Source organism: Scyliorhinus canicula, chromosome 29 (genome assembly GCF_902713615.1).
Source record: "Scyliorhinus canicula chromosome 29, sScyCan1.1, whole genome shotgun sequence".
Lineage (NCBI taxonomy): Eukaryota > Metazoa > Chordata > Chondrichthyes > Carcharhiniformes > Scyliorhinidae > Scyliorhinus > Scyliorhinus canicula.
Genome location: NC_052174.1, coordinates 12,112,192 through 12,139,567, shown reverse-complemented (window position 1 = coordinate 12,139,567; position 27,376 = coordinate 12,112,192). Strand labels below are relative to the sequence as shown.

Here is a 27,376-nt window from a genome sequence, read left to right as displayed (position 1 = left end):
GGTTCAAGGGCCATTACGGATGGGCGACAGACTCTGACCCCGCCCAGCGATGCCCACAGGCCGTGACAGAATCAATACAACAAACGTTCTTCCCAAAGTGTGGTGTCGACGAAGATTTGCCAGAGCGTCACCAGTCACTGGCTAACTACTTCCCATTCGAATGTTGGAAGGTAACAAATGAAACAGATTGGGCTCGAGATGCTGTTAAAAATATGATTTTATTTCCTTCATTGCCAAAGAGCAGAGTGGGGGGCGGGGAATGTGTGCCCACCGTGTGTCCCGGGACCCCCCCCCCCCCCCCCCCCCCCCCACAGGGGGCCCCGTTATCCAGATTTGGCAACTGAGCGGGGAAACAACAAAGTGGCCAACAATGTTTCCATCACTTGCAGCATTGGGGCGCTTTTCCCCCCGTCCGCACCTCCGAAAACTTTTAAAACTGTCACAACCTGTTGGCGTAGTGGCAATGTCACAGCGGGGGTGGGGGGGGTGCAGGTAATCCGAAGGCCCAGACCTTCAAATCCCACCGGGGAACCGGGTGGGATTCAAACTCGATTATAAACCGGAATATAAAGCTCGTCTCCAAAATAGTGACCATGACACCTAGAACATAGAACAGTACAGCACAGAACAGGCCCTTCGGCCCTCGATGTTGTGCCGAGCAATGATCACCCTACTTAAACCCACGTAACCCGTATACCCGTAACCCAACAATCCCCCATTAACCTTACACTACGGGCAATTTATCACGGCCAATCCACCTAACCTGCACCATCTTTGGACTGTGGGAGGAAACCGGAGCACCCGGAGGAAACCCACGCAGACACGGGGAGGACGTGCAGACTCCACACAGACAGTGACCCAGCCGGGAATCGAACCTGGGACCCTGGAGCTGTGAAGCATTGATGCTAACCACCATGCTACCGTGAGGCCCCTCATCGATTGTCGTAAAAACCCACGTCTGGTTGATTGTTGCTCCTTCAGAGCAGGAAATCCTCCGCCACGATCCATGTGATGATATGTAAAGAACCCACGTGACGTCAATAATCTGACTTGGTACGGGAACGGGGTTCGGTGATTGTCTCACGGGGATCGAGGTCGACGATCAACGGTGACAGGTAAGGTGACAACTAAATGCAGCAACGCTGAACGGAATCCCAAGGTGTGGAACACTGAAGCCCAACGAGAGAGAGGCGCGGGCCGAGGGAGAGTTATTGACTGACCCTGAGTAACGTAGAGTCAAAGAGAATGGGCCGCAATGGAGAGAACACAAGGGGCGGAATACCTCCCCCCCCCCCCCCACCACGCCGGGTGGGAGAATCGGGGGGGGGCACCGTGCGAGTCCCGCCACGCCACCCCGGCACCCGCACGCGATTCTCCCACCCCCCCCCCCCACCACCACAAACCGCGCGGCGAGATTTACGGCTGGCCGCTGGGAGAGTCGCCGCTCGCCGTTTGTAACGGGCGAGCGGCGATTCTCCGGCCCGGATGGGCCGAGCGGCCTGCCCAATACAACGTGTTCCCGACGACGACGACCGCGCCTGGCCGTTGCTGGCGTGAACAGCGTGGGAACGCTGGGGGGGGGGGGGGGGGGTCTGTGAGGGTGGGAGGGGGTGATCCAGCACCGGGGAGGGGCTCAGAAGGGGGTGATAGGGGGCGAGGAACGGCCTCCGACTCCGGAGTGAAACACTCCGGTTTTCACTCCGGAGTCGGCACTTAGTCTCCCGTTGGGAGACCCAAGACCCCTGGGGTCTTAAACCCACAAGACGTGCGAACGAAATACAGAAAAGTACCCGTACTTACATTGTAGACTAGGTGGTGGCCCGGGGAGATTTGGTTGATTGAAGATGAAAGACAGACGCAGAAAAACCTGTCCAAAACAAGAAGGCGACTGCGAAGGGAAACCTGTAAAACCGGCCTGCAGAGTCCAAAGTACAAAACGAAACTCAGAGTTGAGGAAAGATAACTCCGAGGAGCTGACAGCGAGAAATGCTGGGCCTTTCAATGTTAAAAAAAAAAAGGGCATATAAGTTTTTTAAAAAAAGAATTGGTTCTGTTCTGAAGAAGTAGACGAATGGTCGTTTTAAATTTGAAGATAAAGACGGATGACTCAAGGGCTGAGGAGGCCCCGCATCAAAGAGATGTGGTTTCAAGTCTTGAAAATAGATGAGTTTCCGGAAGGTTCATAAACCAAACACGCTCTTCAAACAGCCAGAAACATTTAAAAAAAAGACTGCAGAGATCGCTGACCTGGTCCTCCTTTTGAAAAGGGGAAGCTTTAACAAAATTTATAAGGAGCAGCCATGATCCTGCCAAAATGTCCAAAACACGGCGGGGAAGGACAGAGAGAAACGCAGAACAAAAATAGCGCCCCCGAGGTTTGCTGGCTGGCGTGCAGCGCAGGCGTATTGGGTGGGCAGCGCCCTTGCTGGGTTAGGCTGTCTGTGGGGTTCACGAAGCGTAGGAGGGGTGGGCCGCGTGGCTGGGGGTGTAGGTCTGGACGTTGCGCAGGGCGACCATCATGGAGAGCGCTAGCGCTTTAGTCTCTGCAAAGTGGCGCGTGGCACCTTCTGGGAGTCGCTGGCGTGTGAGGACTGACCCAATTCCAGTCACAAAGGAGTGTTCCGTGGCCGGAACGGCCTGACAGTCACAGTCCCGGACTAGTGGGATTAGGGCCCGCCAGAAGTCTTCTATGGACTCACCAGGGAGTTGAGAGCGAGTGGCGAGTGCGTGCCTCGAGAAGAGCATGTTCGTTTTCTGTGCGTAGTTGTCGTTGAGTATAGTCATGGCTTCGGCGTAGTTTGGCGCGGAATTAGCGGAAAGACTTTGGAGCTCAACCTGGAATATAAAATCTGAATCTTCTGAGCCTCCGGAACAGGGGTTGGTGCCACGTTGCTAGCCGCCTCGAAGCAAGCTAGCCAGTGTTGGAATTCCTTCCTGGCGTCGCTGGAGTGCGGATCCAAATGCAGGCGATCCGGTTTGATACAGAAGTCCATCCATAGAAACTTATAGCAATAAATTGAGGCACGATCAATTGGACAAAGACGATAGTTGAATCCAACTGAGGCTTTATTGCTGTAAGATGTGTGGCCTCCCACAGCAGCTGGCAAAATGGCTGCTGGCTGGAGGAAATGCATATTTATACCCCGCCTCCTGGGCGGAGCCAGCAGGCAGGGACTACCAGCGAACCTGTAGTACAGGTCCTCCCGTACATCACCTAATACAGGTGCAACAGTGGTTTACCACAGTCCCTCAGTACTGACCATCTGACAGTGCGGCACTCCCTCGATACTGACCCTCTGACAGTGCGGCACTCCCTCAGTACTGACCCTCTGACAGTGAGGCACTCCCTCAGTACTGACCCTCTGACAGTGCGGCACTCCCTCACTACTGACCCTCTGACAGTGCGGCACTCCTTCAGTACTGACCCTCTGACAGTGCAGCACTCCCTCAGTACTGACCCTCTGACAGTGCAGCACTCCCTCAGTACTGACCCTCTGACAGTGCGGCACTCCCTCAGTACTGACCCTCTGACAGTGCGGCACTCCCTCGATACTGACCCTCTGACAGTGCAGCGCTCCCTCAGTACTGACCCTCTGAGAGTGTGGCACTCCCTCAGTACTGACCCTCTGACAGTGCGGCACTCCCTCAGTACTGAACCTCTGACAGTGCGGCACTCCCTCAGTACTGACCCTCTGACAGTGAGGCAGTCCTTCAGTACTGACCCTCTGACAGTGCGGCACTCCCTCAGTACTGAACCTCTGACAGTGCAGCGCTCCCTCAGTACTGACCCTCTGACAGTGCGGCACTCCCTCACTACTGACCCTCTGAGAGTGTGGCACTCCCTCAGTACTGACCCTCTGACAGTGAGGCAGTCCTTCAGTACTGACCCTCTGACAGTGCGGCACTCCCTCAGTACTGACCCTCTGACAGTGCGGCACCCCCTCAGTACTGACCCTCTGACAGTGCGGCACTCCCTCAGTACTGACTCTCTGACAGTGCGGCACTCCCTCAGTACTGACCCTCTGACAGTGCCGCACTCCCTCAGTACTGACCCTCTGACAGTGCGGCACTCCCTCAGTACTGACCCTCTGACAGTGCCGCACTCCCTCCTCAGTACTGACCCTCTGACAGTGCGGCACTCCCTCAGTACTGACCCTCTGACAGTGCGGCACTCCCTCAGTACTGACCCTCTGACAGTGCGGCACTCCCTCAGTACTGACCCTCTGACAGTGCGGCACTCCCTCAGTACTGACCCTCTGACAGTGCGGCACTCCCTCAGTACTGACCCTCTGACAGTGCAGCACTCCCTCAGTACTGACCCTCTGACAGTGCAGCACTCCCTCAGTACTGACCCTCTGACAGTGCAGCACTCCCTCAGTACTGACCCTCTGACAGTGCAGCACTCCCTCAGTACTGACCCTCTGACAGTGCGGCACTCCCTCAGTACTGACTCTCTGGCAGTCCATTGTGTAGACGGTACACACGGCTGCCACTGTGCGTCGGTGGGGGAGGGGGTGAATGTTTGTGGATGGGGGTGCCAAACAAGCGGGGCTGCTTTGTCCAGGATGGTGTGGAGCTTCTTGAGTGTTGTTGGAGCTGCGCTAATCCAGGCTAGTGGAGAATATTCCATCACACTCCTGACTTGTGCCGTGTAGATGGTGGACAGACTTTGGGGGGGTCAGGAGGTGAGTTACTCTCCGCAGGATTCCCAGCCTCTGACCTGCCCTGGTAGCCACAGTATTTATGCGGCTGGGTCCAGTTCAGCTTCTGGTCAATAGCAACCCCCAGGATAGAACGATTTGAGTGTGAAGTGGCGATGGTGAGCTCCTTCGGACAGGATAGATGCTAGAGAAATGTAGGTTCACTCTTAACTGGAGATCTGCTGCCCCCTACAGCTGAGGAGGAGGATTGCCTAAGGCGAGGCTCACTTGCCCCATCTACTGGACACACCGAGGACAACTCACCTCCCGGCTCGTCAGGGACCCTGCCTCCCAACAGATGGCGACACAGCTGCCTTTGGGGGGCAAGGGGGGGCCGCTCAGTCAGGGTTCCACAAGGAGTGGAGGGCGAGCCTTTAAACACTGTGGACTGAAGTTACACTAGCATGGCACATTCAGCGCGGACCGGCGCTCAGTGTTTCGAAGAGGTGGCAGAATGGGGGTGGGAGGTGGGATCGGTGGGGGGACATGTGTGTGTGTATGGGGAGGGGCTCCTAAATATTCCAGATGGAGTCCAACATTCACGGTGACAGAGACCCAATGGAAATAGAAGGGATGTCTATCCAAATTTAAACCTCCTCGCTCCTGACAGTGCAAAGGAATGGGCAACGTCCTCTGGAAGCGCGTTCATCGCCCGTGTGTCCAGGTTAAGGGGGAAGATGTGTCATGGCCCCCTCCAATCCCTCCTCCCTCCCCCCCTTCCCGACACCGCCCCATCAAATCCCATGTCAACGCACAATAACAAGCCCCCAGCCGTTTGACAGGGGTCAGAGGGTAAAGGTCAACCGCTTGTAGAGCAGGTATCGACCTTGAGACCCGCTCAGATATCCCCCAGTCGTTTGAGGGAGGAAAGGCCCTCCAGTTTCAATCCCGTCAAATTCCCCTCCTCACCCTCATCCCCACCACCCTCCACCCCCCACCCAATTCAAACACGATAGTCTTTGCAGCTGGGACAATGCGTCACAGGGCAGTCAGGTCATCACTGGAAGACACTTCGATGAGGAGGGCGCCTGGTTTGCGTTGCTTGTTGGATTTATCCAGAAGCTGCAGGGTGCAGGTGGAGCCGCTCTGGTTCTGATCCGCGGCGATGGTGACCTGTCCCAGGAACACATCTCGCAGGAAACTGCTTGACCAGACCTGGTAGGGTGTGAGGAGGAGATAGGGAAAGAGGTTTTAGTCCAGGCGCATTCTTAATCTACAAAGGTTCAGATAATACATCTTCATCGCTAATTGCCACTTCCGAGATCCAACTGTGTGGAGGGACAGTGCCCATGGGCTCTGTACCCCAGAATAAGGCAGTGCCCAGAGACACTGTACCCAGTGAGAGTCAGTGCCCAGAGACACTGTACCCAGTGAGAGTCAGTGCCCAGAGACACTGTACCCAGTGAGGGTCAGTGCCCAGGGACACTGTACCCAATGAGAGTCAGTGCCCAGAGAGACACTGTACCCAGTGAGAGTCAGTGCCCAGAGACACTGTACCCAGTGAGAGTCAGTGCCCAGAGACACTGTACCCAGTGAGAGTCAGTGCCCAGAGACACTGTACCCAGTGAGAGTCAATGCCCAGAGAGACACTGTACCCAGTGAGAGTCAGTGCCCAGAGACACTGTACCCAGTGAGAGTCAGTGCCCAGAGACACTGTACCCAGTGAGGGTCAGTGCCCAGAGACACTGTACCCAGTGAGAGTCAGTGCCCAGAGAGACACTGTACCCAGTGAGAGTCAGTGCCCAGAGACACTGTACCCAGTGAGAGTCAGTGCCCAGAGAGACACTGTATCCAGTGAGTGTCAGTGCCCAGAGAGACACTGTACCCAGTGAGTGTCAGTGCCCAGAGACACTGTACCCAGTGAGGGTCAGTGCCCAGAGACACTGTACCCAGTGAGAGTCAGTGCCCAGAGACACTGTACCCAGTGAGAGTCAGTGCCCAGAGACACTGTACCCAGTGAGAGTCAGTGCCCAGGGACACTGTACCCAGTGAGAGTCAGTGCCCAGAGACACTGTACCCAGTGAGAGTCAGTGCCCAGAGACACTGTACCCAGTGAGGGTCAGTGCCCAGAGACACTGTACCCAGTGAGAGTCAGTGCCCAGAGACACTGTACCCAGAGAGAGTCAGTGCCCAGGGACACTGTACCCAGTGAGGGCCAGTGCCCAGGGACACTGTACCAAGTGAGAGTCAGTGCCCAGAGACACTGTACCCAGTGAGGGCCAGTGCCCAGAGACACTGTACCCAGTGAGAGTCAGTGCCCAGAGACACTGTACCCAGTGAGAGTCAGTGCCCAGAGACACTGTACCCAGTGAGAGTCAGTGCCCAGAGAGACACTTTACCCAGTAAGAGTCAGTGCCCAGGGACACTGTACCCAGTGAGAGTCAGTGCCCGGAGACACTGTACCCAGTGAGAGTCAGTGCCCAGGGACACTGTACCCAGTGAGGGTCAGTGCCCAGAGACACTGTACCCAGTGAGGGTCAGTGCCCTGAGACACTGTACCCAGTGAGAGTCAGTGCCCAGAGACACTGTACCCAGTGAGGGTCAGTGCCCAGAGAGACACTGTACCCAGTGAGTGTCAGTGCCCAGAGAGACACTGTACCCAGTGAGTGTCAGTGCCCAGAGACACTGTACCCAGTGAGGGTCAGTGCCCAGAGACACTGTACCCAGTGAGCGTCAGTGCCCAGAGAGACACTGTACCCAGTGAGGGTCAGTGCCCAGAGACACTGTACCCAGTGAGAGTCAGTGCCCAGAGACACTGTACCCAGTGAGAGTCAGTGCCCAGAGACACTGTACCCAGTGAGAGTCAGTGCCCAGAGACACTGTACCCAGTGAGAGTCAGTGCCCAGAGACACTGTACCCAGTGAGAGTCAGTGCCCAGAGACACTGTACCCAGTGAGGGTCAGTGCCCAGAGACACTGTACCCAGTGAGAGTCAGTGCCCAGAGAGACACTTTACCCAGTAAGAGTCAGTGCCCAGAGACACTGTACCCAGTGAGAGTCAGTGCCCAGAGAGACACTTTACCCAGTAAGAGTCAGTGCCCAGAGACACTGTACCCAGTGAGGGTCAGTGCCCAGAGACACTGTACCCAGTGAGAGTCAGTACCCAGGGACACTGTACCCAGTGAGGGCCAGTGCCCAGGGACACTGTACCCAGTGAGGGTCAGTGCCCAGAGACACTGTACCCAGTGAGGGTCAGTGCCCAGAGAGACACTTTACCCAGTAAGAGTCAGTGCCCAGGGACACTGTACCCAATGAGAGTCAGTGCCCAGAGAGACACTTTACCCAGTAAGAGTCAGTGCCCAGAGACACTGTACCAGTGAGAGTCAGTGCCCAGAGACACTGTACCCAGTGATGGTCAGTGCCCAGGGACACTGTACCCAGTGAGAGTCAGTGCCCAGAGACACTGCACCCAGTGAGAGTCAGTGCCCAGAGACACTGTACCCAGTGAGAGTCAGTGCCCAGAGACACTGTACCCAGTGAGAGTCAGTGCCCAGGGACACTGTACCCAGTGAGAGTCAGTGCCCAGAGACACTGTACCCAGTGAGAGTCAGTGCCCAGAGACACTGTACCCAGTGAGAGTCAGTGCCCAGAGACACTGTACCCAGTGAGAGTCAGTGCCCAGAGACACTGTACCCAGTGAGAGTCAGTGCCCAGGGACACTGTACCCAGTGAGAGTCAGTGCCCAGAGACACTGTACCCAGTGAGAGTCAGTGCCCAGAGACACTGTACCCAGTGAGAGTCAGTGCCCAGAGTCACTATACCCAGTGAGGGTCAGTGCCCAGAGACACTGTACCCAGAGAGTGTCAGTGCCCAGAGACACTGTACCCAGTGAGAGTCAGTGCCCAGAGACACTGTACCCAGTGAGGGTCAGTGCCCTGAGACACTGTACCCAGTGAGTGTCAGTACCCAGAGAGACACTGTACCCAGTGAGGGTCAGTGCCCAGAGACACTGTACCCAGTGAGGGTCAGTGCCCAGAGACACTGTACCCAGTGAGAGTCAGTGCCCAGAGACACTGTACCCAGTGAGAGTCAGTGCCCAGAGACACTGTACCCAGTGAGAGTCAGTGCCCAGAGACACTGTACCCAGTGAGAGTCAGTGCCCAGAGACACTGTATCCAGTGAGAGTCAGTGCCCAGAGACACTGTACCCAGTGAGAGTCAGTGCCCAGAGAGACACTGTACCCAGTGAGAGTCAGTGCCCAGAGAGACACTGTACCCAGTGAGTGTCAGTGCCCAGAGAGACACTGTACCCAGTGAGTGTCAGTGCCCGGAGACACTGTACCCAGTGAGGGTCAGTGCCCAGAGAGACACTGTACCCAGTGAGAGTCAGTGCCCAGAGACACTGTACCCAGTGAGGGTCAGTGCCCAGAGACACTGTACCCAGTGAGAGTCAGTGCCCTGAGACACTGTACCCAGTGAGAGTCAGTGCCCAGAGACACTGTACCCAGTGAGGGTCAGTGCCCAGAGAGACACTGTACCCAGTGAGAGTCAGTGCCCAGAGAGACACTGTACCCAGTGAGTGTCAGTGCCCAGAGACACTGTACCCAGTGAGTGTCAGTGCCCAGAGAGACACTGTACCCAGTGAGTGTCAGTGCCCAGAGACACTGTACCCAGTGAGAGTCAGTGCCCAGAGACACTGTACCCAGTGAGTGTCAGTGCCCAGAGAGACACTGTACCCAGTGAGTGTCAGTGCCCAGAGACACTGTACCCAGTGAGGGTCAGTGCCCAGAGACACTGTACCCAGTGAGAGTCAGTGCCCAGAGACACTGTACCCAGTGAGAGTCAGTGCCCAGAGACACTGTACCCAGTGAGAGTCAGTGCCCAGAGAGACACTGTACCCAGTGAGGGTCAGTGCCCAGAGAGACACTGTACCCAGAGAGAGTCAGTGCCCAGAGACACTGTACCCAGTGAGAGTCAGTGCCCAGAGACACTGTACCCAGTGAGGGCCAGTGTCCAGGGACACTGTACCCAGTGAGAGTCAGTGCCCAGAGTCACTATACCCAGTGAGAGTCAGTGCCCCGAGACACTGTACCCAGTGAGGGCCAGTGCCCAGGGACACTGTACCCAGTGAGAGTCAGTGCCCAGAGACACTGTACCCAGTGAGAGTCAGTACCCAGAGACACTGTACCCAGTGAGAGTCAGTGCCCAGAGTAACAGGACTTTTATAGAGTTGGAAATCCATAAGGACTGTTGGCTGTTGGCATCCAAAGGGGGTTTATCTCTGAGTATTTAAGCCACATCTTCTAATAAGTGTTTGGAAAGTACTTTAAACTGTGCAAAGGTATTCTTGTGATTTAATTGTTATTTTTATTTACTTTATCTTACTAAATACAATATAATGTAATATGAAATCATCATACTTGGTCTGTGAGTTACTTATTTGGAGTTCAGTAAAACCCCTCATGATGTACAAATTGCCTAACCGTTGTGGGAGTGGTTTAAAGTTTCCCTTCAGAATCTTGTACTTTCCACCTGCCGCGTCATAACCGCCTTTAATTACGGGCAGCCTCTGCCCTCTGAGAGTACCCGGGGGCCTGTGACCAATACCCCTCGCACCCACCTGAACTTTAATAGGCTTCTTCTCATGTCTCCTGTAGAACAATCCCTTCAGGTCAAAGTCGGGGTTCCCGTTCGACTTGTGCACCATGGACTTCACTTTGTTTCCCTCGCTGCTGATCACGGCGTAGGCATCAGGGGCTGAGGGAAGAGGGAGGTAGTGGGTTACAGCAAAGCGGAGGAGGCCTCAATGACTGTTTGAAAGCCAGCTGTCCCTACCAGCAACGTACCTGGAGGGTCACCCCAGTCTTTTGTGCGTTTCACTGCGATGTGGGCAAGGGGTTGCCCAAAGAAGGCCGGACTGGGCCTGCCTTTCTTCAGAAGCCTCGGTTGGGGCTCCGATGCCAACGAGAGGCTCGCCGGGCGAGGGGGCGGTCAGTCAGGTTGGCGTGGGCTGGGAGTCACATATCACCTTCCCAAAAGGACGCCGTGGAAACATTATTCGAGATATTGAGGGGAACAGGGAGGATCGGTAGGAAGTAAGTAGGCCCGTCGATTGGGGAATCGAGAACTGAAAGCGCAGAGCTGAAAAACGTGGACTCGCCCACATGCACGACGGGGATGAGGCAGAATTTCGGAAATCATTAGCCTGTGCTTTTCTGAACTCCCTCCCCCAGAGGGCAGTGGAGGCTGAGGGTCATTGAACATATTGAAGGCCGAGTGGGACAGAGTTTTGATCTACGAGAGCGTTGAGGATTAAGGGGCTGGTGTCGGCGGTGAGGGTGGGGGGGGGGGGGGGGGGGGGGGGGTGGTGTCTGGCAGATAGGAAGGTGAAGAGAAGGCCACAATCACGTCAGCCACGATCTTATTGTATGTCAGAGCAACAGGCCTGTTTTTCTGTGGGCCGTGGGCCATTTGTTGCCCGTCCCTAATTGCCCCTTGAACTGAGTGTCTCGTCGGCCATTTTGGAGGACGATTAAGAGCCAACCCCATTGGCTGTGGGTCTGGAGTCACGTGTAGGCCAGACGGGGGGGGTAAGGACGGCAGGTTTCCGTCCCTTTAGAGAACCAGGCCCGTTTTTACAACAATCGATCATAGTCACTGTTAGTGAGGCCAGCATCTAATTATTAAAGTTCATTGACGGGATGTGGGTGTCGCTGGTGGATCCAGCATTCATTGCTCCGCACGAGAGGCTGGAGAAGAGCCCACGGGATCCGGGAAATCGGATCCGGCATCGGCTCAGAGACGGGAGGCAGAGGGTGGCGGGCGAAGATTGTTTTTGTGACTTTGCCCAGCGGCGTGCCTCAGGGATCGGTGTTGGGGCCCCTCGCTGTCCGCAGATTAATGATCTAGACGTCAATGTGGGGGGGGGGGGGGGGGGGGGGGGGGGGGTGGGATAAGTACGTTCGCAGATGAGACAAAAATTGGTGGTGCGGTAAATAGCGAGGAGGAAATCCTCAGATTACAGCATATAGACGGGCTGGTTAGATGGGCAGAACAGCGGCAAAAGGAATTTAACCCTGAAAAGGTGTGAGGTGATGCATTTTGGGAGGACTAACCAGGCAGTTAAGGAGGCAAGTGGGATACTTGCCTTTATGAGCAGATGATATGGAGATGCCGGCGCTGGACTGGGGTGAGCACAGTAAGAAGTCTAACAACACCAGGTTAAAGTCCAACAGGTTTGTTTCAAACACTAGTTTTCGGAGCGCAGCTCCTTCCTCAGGTGAATGAAGAGGTGGGTCCCAGAAACATATATATAGACAAAGGCATAGCTGGCTTTATTAGCCGAGGTATTGAATATCAGAGTTACGACGGAGCTGTATAGAACGCTGGTTAGGCCGCAGCTAGAGTACTGAGTGCTGTTCTCGTCGCCACTCTATAGGAAGGATGTGGTTGCGCTGGAGAGGGCGCAGAGGAGATTCACCAGGATGCTGCCTGGGTTGGAGCGTCTCAGCTATGGGGAGAGACTGGTTAGGCCGGGGTTGTTTTCCTTGGAGCAGAGAAGGCCGAGGGGGGACCTGATCGAGGTGGACAATATTCTGAGGGACATTGATAGGGTGGATAGGAAGGAACCATTCCCCTTAGTGGAGGGTCAATGACCAGGGGGCAGATTTACGGTCAGGGGCAGAGATTTAGAGGGGATTTGAGGAAAATCTTTTTCCCCCAGAGGATGCTGGGAATCTGGAACTCGCTGCCTGAAAGGGTGGGAGAGGCGGGAACAACATTTAAGAAGCATTTAGATGAGCGATTGACACTCCAGAGCAAACAAGGCGATGGATCAAGTGCTGGGAAACGGGATTAGAGTAGAGAGGGGCTTGATGGCCGGCACACACACGATGGGCCGAATGGCCTCTTCCTGTGCTGTCAAACTCTCTGACTATCAGCGACAGATAACAGAAAGGCGGGGAATAAACTCTCCCTAACGGGGCACCTTAAAGGGGAAGACTGATCTTAAATTGTAAATTAAACGTGAGCGTCTGGGACGGCGAAGGCGAGATTCGAACTGGGTTCACCCGGAGTTTGAGGAGAGAACTTCTCACTTACGGTCGGAAGATTCTGGAAGCTGTAATCCGGCGGCACTGTGGACGTGGACGGAGGTCACCCGATTGGGGTAACTGAGGCAACAGCTCCAGAATGACGGCTTGGGTTGGTCCAATGTCAGCTCCCTAGTGGTGGGGGGGGGAAGAAACAGGTACGAGGTTATCAATGGACCATGTGCGAAGCTGGGGGTGATCGGGGTGACGGAGAAGCCCGCCTACCTGAGTTTGGCAGCCTTCTCGGTGAAGAGGCGGAGCAGGAACTTCCCGGACTGGGCTGGCTCGAAGGTGCTCGGGACCACGACATAACGGCCCTGCTTGAGCTCGGCGCGGAGAAAGACGCTCCGCGAGTTGACGTAGGTCGACCCCGTGACCTTCTGCTGGAACGCGTGCATCCGGTACTCCCGGTTCAACTCCACCTATGGCCAGAAGAGGAATGAGGGAGTAATTTGGGGACGGGCCACATATTGGTGAGGAAGAATAATAATAATCTTTATTAGTGCCACAATGTGGCAGTCACTACTGTAGTATATATCACATACGAGATGTAATACGGTAAGGCTCCTGTACTTCAGGTACGGGGGTAGATCGCTACCTGCTGGCTCCGCCCAGTCAGCGGAGTATAAATGTGTGTGCTCCCCGAGCTGTAGCCATTTCAGCAGCAGCTGCAGGAGGCTACACATCTCTGCGCAATAAAGCCTCGATTACTCTCTACTCTCGTCTCGTTGTAATTGATAGTGCATCACACAAGTAGGCTTCCATTAACACTGCAATGAAGTTACTGTGAAAAGCCCCTAGTCGCCACATTCCGGCGCCTGTTCGGGTCACAGAGGGAGAATTCAGAATGTCCAATTCACCTAACAAGCACGTCTTTTGGGACTTGTGGGAGGAAACCGGAGCACCCGGAGGAAACCCACGCAGACACGGGGGAGAACGTGCAAACTCCGCACAGACAGTGACCCGAGCTGGGAATCGAACCCGGGACCCTGGTGCTGTGAAGCAACAGTGCTAACCACTGTGCTACCGTGCCGCCCTAACATTCTATCGCTCTCTCTCTCTCACTTACTCATTCACGTGACCTCGCACTCTCACTCTCTTTCCCACTCACTTTCACTCACTCACTCTCACACTCTCTCTGATTAATTGAGCTGGGAGGATCAATGACAAACGTCCTGACATATCTGTTCCCACATCTCTCACGCACGAGAGAGAGAGAGAGAGAGGGGGGGAGACAAACGGACAGAGAGAGAGGGAAAGAGAGAGACAGACAGACAGAGAGAGAGGGAAAGAGAGAGACAGACAGCGAGAGAGACAGACAGAGAGAGAGAGAGGGAGACGGGGAAAAAGAGAGAGAGAAAAACAGACAGAGACAGAGAGAGGGAAGGAAAGAGAGGGAGAGAGAAAGAGAGAGAGACAGAGAGAGAGACAGAGGCAGACAGAAAGATACGGAGAGAGAGGGAAAGAGAGAGAATGAAAGATAGAGAGAAAGAGAGAGACAGACAGAGACAGAGAGAAAAGGAGAGTGAGGGAGGGAGAGAGAAAGGGAGACAGACAGAAATAGAGAGGGAGACAGACAGACAGAGAGAGAGAGAGGCAGACAGAAAGATACGGCGAGAGAGGGAAAGAGAGAGAATGAAAGATAGAGAGAAAGAGAGACAGGCAGAGACAGAGAGAAAAGGAGAGTGAGGGAGGGAGAGAGAAAGGGAGACAGACAGAAATAGAGAGGGAGACAGACAGACAGAGAGAGAGAGAGGCAGACAGAAAGATACAGAGAGAGAGGGAAAGAGAGAGAATGAAAGATAGAGAGAAAGAGAGAGACAGAGGGAGGGAGACAGACAGAGATAGAGAGAGGGAAGGGGAGAGAGGGAGGGAGAAAGAAAGGGAGACAGACAGAGATAGAGAGGGAGACAGACAGAGATAGAGAGAGGGAAGGGGAGAGAGAGAGAGAGGGTCTGCTTACCCGGAAGATCTCGAATCCAATGGAGAGGTTCTGCCCCGAGCCCTCTTTGCGATGCAACCTCCTGTCTTGCTGCTGAAGAGAGATCAGCGCCGAATCATCGGTCGGGACGTTGAACACGAACTGTGGGAGGCGGGGTAGAGAACGCGGGAGTAACGGTGAGAACACAGCGCAGAGAACTCTCAACAAACAGAGTCAAACTTCACTGAAAGGCACAAGATTTCTTCTAGCCAGGATTTCCAACTCTCGGCAAAGTGACCAGAGCGATTTGGATTTACAACGTGGTTTTACCAGACTGACACCCTGGACTCCGAGAGTTAAATCAGAGGACAGATGGCGCAAACTGAAGTTAACATTCCCTGGATTTCGAAGGTTTGGGATGACTAGATTTTAACCCTGTTGGTTCCCTTATTTCCAATTTCTTTAATTTTGCCGTTATAATTTTTGATCCATGGATGTTTAATGGACATTGGGTCCAGCAAAACTTGCAAGGTTGAACTGAGACTTTCTGGCACCCGTGCGATGGGAGGGATTCGATTCGATAGGCTGGCTGGTGGCCAACGAATTGGCACAAGGCCGTATTCTGCCCGGCAACAGGCGGTGATTGGGTTGTACCAGAGCGGGATGGTTGTCAGAGAACCAAGGAAAGGACAGTTGGATCCTGGATATTGAAAGAAGAAATGGTAAGGGTCTCTCGCTCACTTTCTCCAGAAATATCATCACAGAATTTAGATATAGATATAGAACAGTACAGCACAGAACAGGCCCTTCAGCCCTCGATGTTGTGCCGAGCAATGATCACCCTACTCAAACCCACGTATCCACCCTATACCCGTAACCCAACAACCCCCCCTTAACCTTACTTTTTAGGACACTACGGGCAATTTTAGCATGGCCAATCCACCTAACCCGCACATCTTTAGGACTGTGGGAGGAAACCGGAGCACCCGGAGGAAACCCACGCAGACACGGGGAGAACGTGCAGGCTCCGCACAGACAGCGACCCAAGCCGGGAATCGAACCTGGGACCCTGGAGCTGTGAAGCCGCAGTGCTAACCACTATGCTACCGTGTTGCCCATAAAATAAAGCTGTAGAGCTGCTGTGTTTCTGAACTTACAGAGAACCTGGATGAATCTATGGTGAAAACCATGACAGACTGAAAGAAGAAACTCGAACTGAGAGCCTAGACTGAAGAAAGGTTGTGCCAGAAGACAACTATGTGCAGCAAAAACTCATCCATTTGCTTTCATCATTATTTTTTCACCCCCCTCTTCCCATCTGTGTTTATTTGTCTGTTTTCTGTGTGTGTGTGTGTGTATATGTAGAGGATGGGGGTGAGTTAAGGATGGGTGGTTAGGAATTAGATAATAGTTAACCAGTTGTATTTGCTACATATTTAATAGTAGTTATTGTTAATAATAAAATTAATTGTGTTTAAATTTACAAACCAGGTGACTGTAATTATTGGACAGCCGAGGACCACAGACTTTGGATGTTTCCTCAGAATTATTTGTTAATTTCAATTGTGTGGCGATTCCGGGTCAAGTGGGGCTGGGATTGACCGCGGCCCCGATCCAGGGGTTCCTAACAAGATCAGGATGTCAAGTTAGGATAGGCAGGGAGCAGGTCTTTCCACTGGCTGGGGAGCCTCGGATTTGAGTGAAAGCAGGAACAAAAGTGGCGGCAGACATTTAAGAGTGCGATTTGGCAACATTTCCACGCACAGGGGATGGGAGAAGTGTCGAGTTCTCTTCTCCAAATGGCACCTGATTCTGGATCAATGATTAATCTTAAATTTGAGATTGATCGATTTTTTTGGTTAGCAAAGATACTGGGGGCCACGGGGCCCACACAAAGTTGACAATAGGTCACAGGTCAACCGTGAGCTCATTGAGCGGCAGGGACAGGCTTAATTGTCTAGGGGCAGCACGGTAGCATGGTGGTTAGCATAAATGCTTCACAGCTCCAGGGTCCCAGGTTCGATTCCCGGCTGGGTCACTGTCTGTGCGGAGTCTGCACGTCCTCCCCGTGTGTGCGTGCGTTTCCTCCGGGTGCTCCGGTTTCCTCCCACAGTCCAAAGATGTGCGGGTTAGGTGGATTGGCCATGCTAAATTGCCCTTAGTGTCCTAAAAAAACAAGGTTAATGGGGGTTGTTGGGTTACGGGTATAGGGTGGATACGTGGGCTTGAGTAGGGTGATCATTGCTCGGCACAACATCGAGGGCCGAAGGGCCTGTTCTGTGCTGTACTGCTCTAAAAAAAAAAAAAAAAATTGGCCAATCGGCCTCCTCCTGTTCCTTCCTATTCCTGTCGACTGACTTAAACGTATAATCACCAGGCACTTCAGGTCAGGGAGGTGGGAGAGGCGACGGGAGGTCGAGGGGAATGGTCGATCGGCCCGCGTTACCTGAGGGTTCTGGAGGAAGGTGTCGCGGTAGTTGAGACAGCCACCGCTCCGGTTCTGGAGTGGATAGGCACAGACGATCCACTCGCTGAATCGCGTGGCCTCCGCCCAGGTCTTGTGGAAGCTGAACAAGGAGGTGTTGATCTGCCGACAGACCACCAGATCAGTGAAGTAGGTGGAGAAATCCTCGAAATTCATCCTGGGTCACAAGGCAGGGAGAAGAGGTGAAATTGCCGCGCTCCCAAACTGCGCCGCACATGTCTCCACTCACACTGACTGCACCCTTTAAACACTTTCGCCTTCCGACCCCTTTAAGGGGAAGCTAGTTAACCATTCGAGAGAGGCAGGAATAGAGTGCCAATTTTATCTTCTCCTCTCGAGAGCGAGTAACAAGTCAGCTCAACACTGAGATAACCATTCCTCCTCAACCTGCCCAGATTCCAGACGCTGCGTTACTGGATAATGGAGGAAAACCAAATTTTTTACAGACATATTTTCTTTTAAATATGATGCGTATTTAATAATAATAACCTTTATTGTCACAAGTAGGCTGACATTAACACCGCGATGAAGTTACTGTGGAAATCCCCTCGTCGCCACATTCCGGCGCCTGTTCGGGTACACGGAGGGAGAATTCAGAACGTCCAATTCACCCAACAAGCACGTCTTTCGGGACTTATGGGAGGAAACCGGAGCACCTGGAGGAAACCCACGCAGACACGGGGAGAACGTGCAAACTCCGCACAGACAGTGACCCCAAGCCGGGAATCCAACCCAGGTACCTGGCGCTGTGAAGCAACAGTGCTAACCATTGTGCAACTGTGCCGTCCGATATAAATGGACATGCAAGCTAAAGGTAGCTGAGCATGTAAATTCTGGGAGTACAAATTCAGTGGGTTGTCTGCGAAGTTCCTGTGCGGATGATACCAAGTTGTGAGAGACAATGGAATATCACACACTTCTTCCAATAGAAAGCAAAGAGTGGGGATTAATGGGTGTTTCTCTGGTTGGCAATCAGTAGCTAGTGGTGTCCCTCAGGGATCCGTGTTGGGCCCACAATTGTTCACAATTTACATAGATGATTTGGAGTTGGGGACCAAGGGCAATGTGTCCAAGTTTGCAGATGACACTAAGATGAGTGGTAAAGCGAAAAGTGCAGAGGATACTGGAAGTCTGCAGAGGGATTTGGATAGGTTAAGTGAATGGGCTAGGGTCTGGCAGATGGAATACAATGTTGACAAATGTGAGGTTATCCATTTTGGTAGGAATAACAGCAAACGGGATTATTATTTAAACGATAAAATATTAAAGCATGCCGCTGTTCAGAGAGACTTGGGTGTGCTAGTGCATGAGTCACAGAAGGTTGGTTTACAAGTGCAGCAGGTGATTAAGAAGGCAAATGGAATTTTGTCCTTCATTGCTAGAGGGATGGAGTTTAAGACTAGGGAGGTTATGTTGCAATTGTATAGGGTGTTAGTGAGGCCACACCTGGAGTATTGTGTTCAGTTTTGGTCTCCTTACTTGAGAAAGGACGTACTGGCGCTGGAGGGTGTGCAGAGGAGATTCACTAGGTTAATCCCAGAGCTGAAGGGGTTGGATTATGAGGAGAGGTTGAGTAGACTGGGACTGTACTCGTTGGAATTTAGAAGGATGAGGGGGGATCTTATAGAAACATTTAAAATTATGAAGGGAATAGATAGGATAGATGCGGGCAGGTTGTTTCCACTGGCGGGTGACAGCAGAACTAGGGGACATAGCCTCAAAATAAGGGGAAGTAGATTTAGGACTGAGTTTAGGAGGAACTTCTTCACCCAAAGGGTTGTGAATCTATGGAATTCCTTGCCCAGTGAAGCAGTTGAGGCTCCTCCATTACATGTTTTTAAGGTAAAGATAGATAGTTTTTTGAAGAATAAAGGGATTAAGGGTTATGGTGTTCGGGCCGGAAAGTGGAGCTGAATCCACAAAAGATCAGCCGTGATCTCATTGAATGGCGGAGCAGGCTCGAGGGGCCAGATGACCTACTCCTGCTCCTAGTCCTTATGTTCCAGACGTATCAAAGGCCAACCAGGGACTGATTGTAATCCCATACGGAGACAATGGAAGCTGATTATCATCGCAGTAGGAATCATGTTCTGTAAGTTAGATCCCAGACCAGTTGTGGGCTCTCTCCTTTCCAGGAATGTACGGGAGACTGGGATAAAAGGCCCTGCTGCAAACTGGTGCTGGTGTGTCAGAGAGTGTGACACAGAAACAAGGGGAGATGGCAGAACATCTCTCCTCCCTGCTTTGGCAAAAATAAAACTCTCTCGCTCTCTCTCTTTGATCGAAAGCATGCCAAGACAGCAAAGCCACAGCAGAGCAGAAAGCAGGACGATTCCTCCAGAACGGGGGCGGCACGGTTGTGCAGTGGTTAGCACTGCTGCCTCACGGCGCGAGGACCCGGGTTCGACCCTGGCCCCGGGTCAGAGCCCTTGCAGAGTTTGCACATTCTCCCCATGTCTGCGTGGGATTGGCCACACAAAATTCCCCCTCAATTGGGAAAAAAATTGGGTGCTTAAATTTTTAAAAAAATTCTAGGTCCAAAAATCTCCAAACCAACTATTCAACTGGCGAAGTCATCACTAAATGGAATCACCAATCTCAACGGGCCGCAACATTTCACCATCCGCACCTCATGGAGAAGTCGACTAATGAATTGTTTATCTTTTTCTTTGTTTGTTTCTGGACTTTGTGTCAATGGGCAGGATTCTCCGACAACCCCCCCCCCCCCCCGCCGAGTCGGAGAATCGCCAGGGGGGGGCGGCGAGACTCCCATCCCCGCGGGCTGCCGAATTCCCCGGCGCTGGGCATTTGGCGGGGGGGGGGTCGCGCCGTTTAAGTCAGCGGCCACTGGCAGCGGCCCCGCCCCCTGCGATTCTCCGGCCCGCGATGGGCCGAGTGGCCGCCCGTTTATGGCCGGGTCCCGCCGGCGTAAAGTCGAACAGGTATTTACCGGCGGGACCTGGCTCCGCGGGCGGCCTCCGGGATCCTCGGGGGGGGGGGGGACCTGGCCCCGGGAGGTGCCCCCACGGTGGCCTGGCCCGCGATCGGAGCCCACCGATCCGCGGACGGGCCTGTGCCGCGGGGACACTCTATTCCTCCGCGTCGGCCGCTGTAACAGTCCACGATGGCCGGCGCGGAGATGAACCCCCGCTGCGCATGCGCTGGGATGATGCCAGCACACGCTGGCGCTCCCGCGCATGCGCCAACTCGCGCCGGCCGGCGGAGGCCCTTCGGCACCGGTTGGCGTGGCGCCAAGCCCCTTCCCCGCCGGTCGGCAGGGCGCAAACCACTCCGGCGCCGGCCTAGCCCCTGAAGCTGTGGAGGATTCCGCACCTTTGGGGCGACCCGACGCTGGAGTGGTTCACGCCACTCCTTCCCGCCGGAGTTGCCCACCCCGCCGGTTCGCGGAGAATCCTGCCCAATGTATGTGCAGCCGTTTTAAAAAAAATATTTTCCTCTTGTCTATTAGCCAATAGAGTCAGTCTTCCCTTAACTTCAGGAAGTCTGGTTAGATTGGCTCCTTTTAAAACATTAATATATTGGGACTGGGGAAAGGTTTGCACAAGGCGAGGGATCATTGTTGAAGTCATCTAACTGTGACCAACCGAGGGAGGTGCTGGAGTTGAATAAATAAAGAGAGCCGGTTCATCCCCGCTCACCCGGGGCCATAACAATGTTGGTTGGGGGGGGGGGGGGGTACCCTGTCCAGAGTTTAACCGGTTGGGGCTCATGCTGATGCAGTTCCCACGGATCGCAGGTGAAGCACTCGCCCGGGGACCGATCGTAGCAGCGTAATGCTGCATGCCTATTAGATATCAGGCGCGCGCGTTGTCACATCCCCCGGCCCAAAATTGTCGCTATGTGTGCACGAGAACAGCACACAGTGCCTCTAACACCCACAGGAACGCAATCAGACGGGATTTGACACTGGGGAACGTGCAAAGATATTCGGGAGAGGTGACCAAGAGCTCGGTCAAAGAGGCCGATTTTAGGGAGCGTCTTAAAGGCGGAGAGGGAGAGACAGAGAGACAGAAACAGGGAGGCAGAGAGGTTTAGGGGAGGGGTCCCAGAGCTTCAGGCCCAAGATCTGAAGTGTGGTTGCCATAATCGCAGAGCAATTAAAGCTGCCGATTGTCGAGAGTTCGGGATTGGATGAGCGCAGACGTCTCGGAGGAAACATCGGAATTACGGAGACGGGGCAGGGGCGTTTACTGCAATTCAAAGAAAAGCCTTACCAGAATTCTCCGTCATCGCGAACCGTCACCCCTATTTTCTCTCTCTCCGACTTGCTGATCTTTTTCCATTCTTCGGACCTGCGCTGGCGAAGGGATACGGAGATCAGGCACAGGCCCTCAAAGGTGCCTCATCTCAAATATTGTCCCCCTCACCCCCTGATTGGCAGGACCCAGACTCGTGCCAGTCTCCTACTCCCCGGCCACCCCACCATCGCCCACTTCCTGTCCCCTCGCACAAGGTGGGGAGGGTTATTCCTCAAGGTGCAAGTTCCAGCCCCCCCCCCCCCCCACAATTTCAGACAAACCCCAAAATCCTTCCGCACACGACAGCCCCTCTCGAACACACCCCGATCGGGGAACAGAGAGCGATAAGAACAGCAAAATCTCCGACTCTCTTTCACTCTTCAATGGGAAGTGGATGTTGGCGGATGAGGCCCAATATTTACTCCCCATCTCTAATTGCCCCTTGAACTGAGCGACTGGATCGGCCATTTCAGAGGGGGGGGGACAGTTACGGGTCAACCCCATTGGCTGTGGGGTCTGGAGTCACATGTAGGCCAGACCGGGTAAGGACGGCAGATTTCCTTCCCTAAAGGGGGACATCACTGAGCCAGGTGAGTTTTACGACAATTGATGATAGTTTGACAGTCACCATGACTGATTCGGGCTTTCAATTCCAGATTTTCTTTTGCATTAATTAAATTTAAATTTCTTCCTTTGGCCAGGTGGGTTTGGAATCTGGTACAATCACCTCGGCCGGCGGGTTAACAATAAAAACAGAATTTGGAGTGTACCACAGAGCTGATGGTGAATTAACTCGTTTCAGTGACATTACCACAGTGCCAACATCGCCCCCTGGACTTATTGCCCCACTCCAAACTTTTCAAATTCAGGTCAGTGATCGAGTAGCTACAGACTGACAAACACGAATCTCCCTGGCACCAATCTGGGCCCATTCGCCCCCCCCCCCCCCCCCCCCCCCCCAGTATCTCCTGTAGAGCATTTTCCTGCGAGTGTTTGATGGGGACAGTGTAGAGGGAGCTTTACTCTGTATCTAACCCTGTGCTGTACCTGTCCTGGGAGTGTTTGATGGGGACAGTGTAGAGGGAGCTTTACTCTGTATCTAACCCCGTGCTGTACCTGTCCTGGGAGTGTTTGATGGGGACAGTGTAGAGGGAGCTTTACTCTGTATCTAACCCCGTGCTGTACCTGTCCTGGGAGTGTTTGATGGGGACAGTGTAGAGGGAGCTTTACTCTGTATCTAACCCCGTGCTGTACCTGTCCTGGGAGTGTTTGATGGGGACAGTGTAGAGGGAGCTTTACTCTGTATCTAACCCCGTGCTGTACCTACTTTGTGAGGGTGTGGTGACTGCGCTCCTGACCTGCATTAACACCCCTTGACCTTGATGAATGGTCCCTCCCGACATTCACACTTACGCATCGCTCCACGGGCCGTTCCATTCGGTGCTGCCCCACGGGTTGCGCATCCGGACCATGTACAGCTTCTCCTTGTTGAAGTAGGACATCAGGCCCTCGCCGATCCGCACCTTGCGCACGTCCGTGACACCGTAGGCGTGACCTTTCACCAGCCCGCATCCCATCTGGGCCTCCAGCTCGTCGCCAGATTCTGGCTGTAGCAAACGTAAAACGGAGCGGGGGGGGGGGGGGGGGGGGGGGGGGGAGATGGCGGTGAGGGAGGAGGCGGAGGGAGGGGGAGAGGCGGATGTAGTCAGTGCACCTGCTCACAACACCCTTCCTAACCCACCAATCACGGCCTGGAATCGGAGTGAGTGCTGCCGATGCAAAATTGTGTCAAAACTCAACAACAACTTGCATTCGAGCAACGCCTCCGCGTTGACGGATTATCCCGAATCGCTTCACACGGGCGTCATCAGACACCCGGGCACATCAGAGGGTCAGTCAGAGTGGCCACGGGTCAGTGGGGTGTGGGGAGAAAGGGGTGGAGAGTTCCAGGCGGAAGATTCAGTCCTTCCAGCTCCTCCCCTCCCTTTGGAGCATCTCCGATCGTCCTGAATCCCATCCCTTTTACAGGAAGCTCCCCAAGTCTTGCTCGCGACCCATCCACGGGGAAGGTGAGTCTCTTACGGTGATGCGGCGCACTGCGGCAGCCCCGGGGGGCACCCTATAAAACCCTCCGCGGGACGTGGAGACTGTAATAACGGTGCACAGGAGGAGCCCAGAGAGAGAGATGCGATCTTGACCAGACCATCTGCTTTGGGTGTTGTTGGTTGAGGGATAACTATTGGATTCAGGAACCCCCCCCAAAACCTCACCAACACCCCCCCGATCTTCTGATGAAGAGGACAGTATGAGCACAGGACGAGTTTGCCGATTACCCGAATGGAGCAACTGATCAATGACTTCCTGGAGTGGGCCTTTAGCAGGTTCTGGTACAGCCCCTTCCTCTTCTCCAAGTCGCCGCTGTAGTTTTCCTCGTCCAGGGCCACCGGTTCCGAGACCCCCCCGGTGAAATCCACCAAAGCATCAGCCGTGTTCCCCCCGTCAAGGGCTTCATAACAACCATTCAGCCTGTCAGAGGGGGTGGGGGGCAAGACAGGCGGTCAGTACATGCAGGGAATCCACCCCACTTCACCCTCCCGCCCAGGCAGTGTCTCGACGCCCAATCGGATTCCACAAACTGGCCATTCAGCCCATCTACTCCCCGCTGGGGTCCCGGCGCCACACAAGCCCCTCCCACCCCTCCTCCCCACTTCATCTCACCCTCTCATCATATTCTTCCAACCATTCCTCCCTCATATGTCCAACCCTGAAATATATCCACCCTGTTCTTTATTTTTGCTCATTCAATGGGACGTGGCTGGACCAGGATCTCCGACCCATCCCTAATTGCCCCTGAGCAACTTGCTCGGCTATTTCGGAGGGGAAGTTAAGAGCCAACCGCATTGCTGTGTGGGGTCTGGAGTCACATGTAGGTCAGGTTGGGTAAGGGCGGCAGATTTCCTTCCCTGAAGGTCATTAGTGAACCAGATGGGTTTTTACGACAATCTTCATGATCATCGGTAGATTTTTCATTCCAGATTTTTTATTAAATTCAAATTTCACCATCTGCCCTGGTGGGATTTGAACCCGGCCTCCCCGAGCATTGGGGTCTCTGGATTACTGTTCCAGGTCAATACCACCATGCCATGGCATCCCCAATCACAAGTACTCCCCCTGGGAGTGAGTCCCACATTCTCCCCACTCCCCGTGGGAGCGAGTCCCACATTCTCCCCACTCCCCTGTGGGAGCGAGTCCCACATTCTCCCCACTCCCCTGTGGGAGCCAGTCCCACATTCTCCCCACTCCCCTGTGGGAGCGAGTCCCACATTCTCCCCACTCCCCTGTGGGAGCCAGTCCCACATTCTCCCCACTCCCCTGTGGGAGCGAGTCCCACATTCTCCCCATTCCCCTGTGGGAGCGAGTCCCACATTCTCCCCACTCCCCTGTGGGAGCGAGTCCCACATTCTCCCCACTCCCCGTGGGAGCGAGCCCCACATTCTCCCCACTCCCTGTGGGAGCGAGTCCCACATTCTCCCCACTCCCCGTGGGAGTGAGTCCCACATTCTCCCCACTCCCCGTGGGAGCGAGTCCCACATTCTCCCCACTCCCCTGTGGGAGTGAGTCCCACATTCTCCCCACTCCCCGTGGGAGCGAGTCCCACATTCTCCCCACTCCCCGTGGGAGCGAATCCCACATTCTCCCCACTCCCCGTGGGAGTGAGTCCCACATTCTCCCCACTCCCCGTGGTGCGAGTCCCACATTCTCCCCACTCCCCGTGGGAGCGAGTCCCACATTCTCCCCACTCCCCTGTGGGAGTGAGTCCCACATTCTCCCCACTCCCCGTGGGAGCGAGTCCCACATTCTCCCCACTCCCTGTGGGAGCGAATCCCACATTCTCCCCACTCCCTGTGGGAACGGGATCCACGTTTTTCCCAATCCCTGGATGTAGAGATTCCTCTGGAATTCCCCATTGGATGTATAATGACTGTCTTCTGTATTGACGGCCCCTAGTTCCGGTCTCCCCCACAGGTGGAAATATCTGGTCCAACGTTTACCCCTTTCATGAGGACACCACTTGTCACATCATCCAATCATCCAATTCATCCCTAATCCCAACCACCTCCCATCAATTTCCAAACTCCAATTCCCTCTGCTCCAATTTTCGTCAACAGTCTCACATGTGGAACCGTATCCAATGCCTTCTGGACGTCCATATAGACAAAAGCCATATATCCTCCTCCATGCACTATGGCTGGGGACCTCCTCCCAAAGCCGAAGCTGATTGGCCAAGGAGCCAAGACCAATCCCACATTGGGAAGGGGGGTCTTCCCGCTTCTGGTTGCAAAGGGCACACTTACTTGGCGTAGGCTTTCTCCAGCAAGGAGCACCAGAATTCCCGGCTGTCGTCGGCATGACAGAAGATGAGGCGACCGTTAACGGTGGGCAGGCGGTCGTCAATCACCACATCGAGCCAGGCGCCAAACCGACAGAAACGAAAGTGAAAGATCCCGGCGTAGTCTCCCGCCCGTTTCGGGTCCCATTCCTGCTCCTCGTGATTCGGGATGACCTGCGCAATAAACCAACGCCAAATGTCAAGGTGGCGGAAACCCCCTCCCCCTCCCGCCTGGCAAATGGCACGAGTGATTGGTTCACTGCGGTGCCAATCGTCACGGTGTGAAGGTTCAATCCCCGAAAACCGTTAATTCCCAGATCCTGACGTCCGGATCTCTGGTCCCCACCCCTACCCAAACCCAGGACTGGCTATCGGGGAGGCAGGAGAGGAATTTTGCAGGATCTGACGCTGCCAGTCCCACAAGAAACTGCCCTGATGTCCGATTTTATAGACACCCTGACCCCTGCCAATCTCATGGACCCACGTCAAGAATTGGACTCAATGTGATCCAGTCCTTACCTACGTGAAGCCAATTCTCCTGACCGGCTGACACGGAGGAGCAGCCGGAGCAGCTCATCAGGAAAGATGGACTCGGATGCGAGGACGGAGTTTTATTCTGTGGGTTTCGGGTGGTGATGCCACCCCCAGCAAGCGAGCCGCTGCTGCCAGTGTTAGAGAGCGCCCCCCTGACCAGGCGAGAATGAAAATGCCGGCCAGGAACTAGATCTGGTGGCCCAACCATTGACGTCGCACATTCGCCACCCACAGCCTCCCCAAGTTTCCGGGGCGAGATGCTCCATTTTAGTGTTGACGCCGTCATAAACGCCGGGTTGTTTACGATGGCGTCACCTGGCCGCTAGGAGCAGCGATCCCCCAACACCGTCTCCAGTCATGGGACAATCGGCGGCCCGGCGTCAGAGCGGCATTTCCGGATTCGTCCCCCTCCCCCCTCCCCAACGATTCTCCTCCGATCGTAGAATCCCGCCCCCCGGTGTCCGATATCCGGGAAGCAATCTCAACACTTTGACAAAGCAAATGTTCCTGAGGGACTTAGGTGGGGGAGGGATTGTGGTAGCGTGGCCCCTTTAAGGGGCAAACCTTTCCCGATCCACGTGACCGGCTGAGGGCCTAAAGTGCGTGAGCGCACGAAGCCTGACCGATGGGGGAAATAGAGCGGGGCCTTGGATCAGGGCCCGAGAGTCGGAGAGTGAAGGCCTGTTTCAGAGGCCTCTTGGCCTGTTTCAGAGGCCTCTTGGCCTGTTTCAGAGGCCTCTTGGCCTGTTTCAGAGGCATCTTGGCCTATTTCAGAGGCCTCTTGGCCTATTTCAGAGGCTCTTGGCCTATTTCAGAGGCCTCTTGGCCTGTTTCCAGAGGCATCTTGGCCTGTTTCAGAGGCCTCTTGGCCTGTTTCAGAGGCCTCTTGGCCTATTTCAGAGGCCTCTTGGCCTGTTTCAGAGGTCTCTTGACCTATTTCAGAGGCCTCTTCACCTGTACCTAGTTACCTTTCCCTTGTTCTCAATAAACCCCCTTTTGGTTATTCTAGAAGCCTCCGCAGTATTGGCTCGAGCCGCCACAGTGCACTAATCTCCTCAC

General features: G+C 54.3%; 1 protein-coding gene across 1 annotated transcript in view; it reads right to left on the bottom strand.

Annotated features, from left to right (window-relative positions):
* Positions 1-5,638: 5,638 nt before the first annotated feature.
* LOC119958461 (calpain-5-like) overlaps positions 5,639-27,376 on the bottom strand; it is a 40,024-nt gene continuing 18,286 nt past the window's right edge. Inside the window, exons 7-13 of the mRNA XM_038787002.1 lie at positions 21,370-21,447; positions 17,096-17,291; positions 14,692-14,811; positions 12,954-13,150; positions 12,739-12,860; positions 10,259-10,395; positions 5,639-5,855 (exon numbers count right to left, since the gene is read on the bottom strand). Coding sequence (XP_038642930.1) covers positions 5,679-5,855; positions 10,259-10,395; positions 12,739-12,860; positions 12,954-13,150; positions 14,692-14,811; positions 17,096-17,291; positions 21,370-21,447 — 1,027 coding nt within the window. The 3' untranslated portion in view covers positions 5,639-5,678. The remainder of the gene's footprint in view (positions 5,856-10,258; positions 10,396-12,738; positions 12,861-12,953; positions 13,151-14,691; positions 14,812-17,095; positions 17,292-21,369; positions 21,448-27,376) is intronic.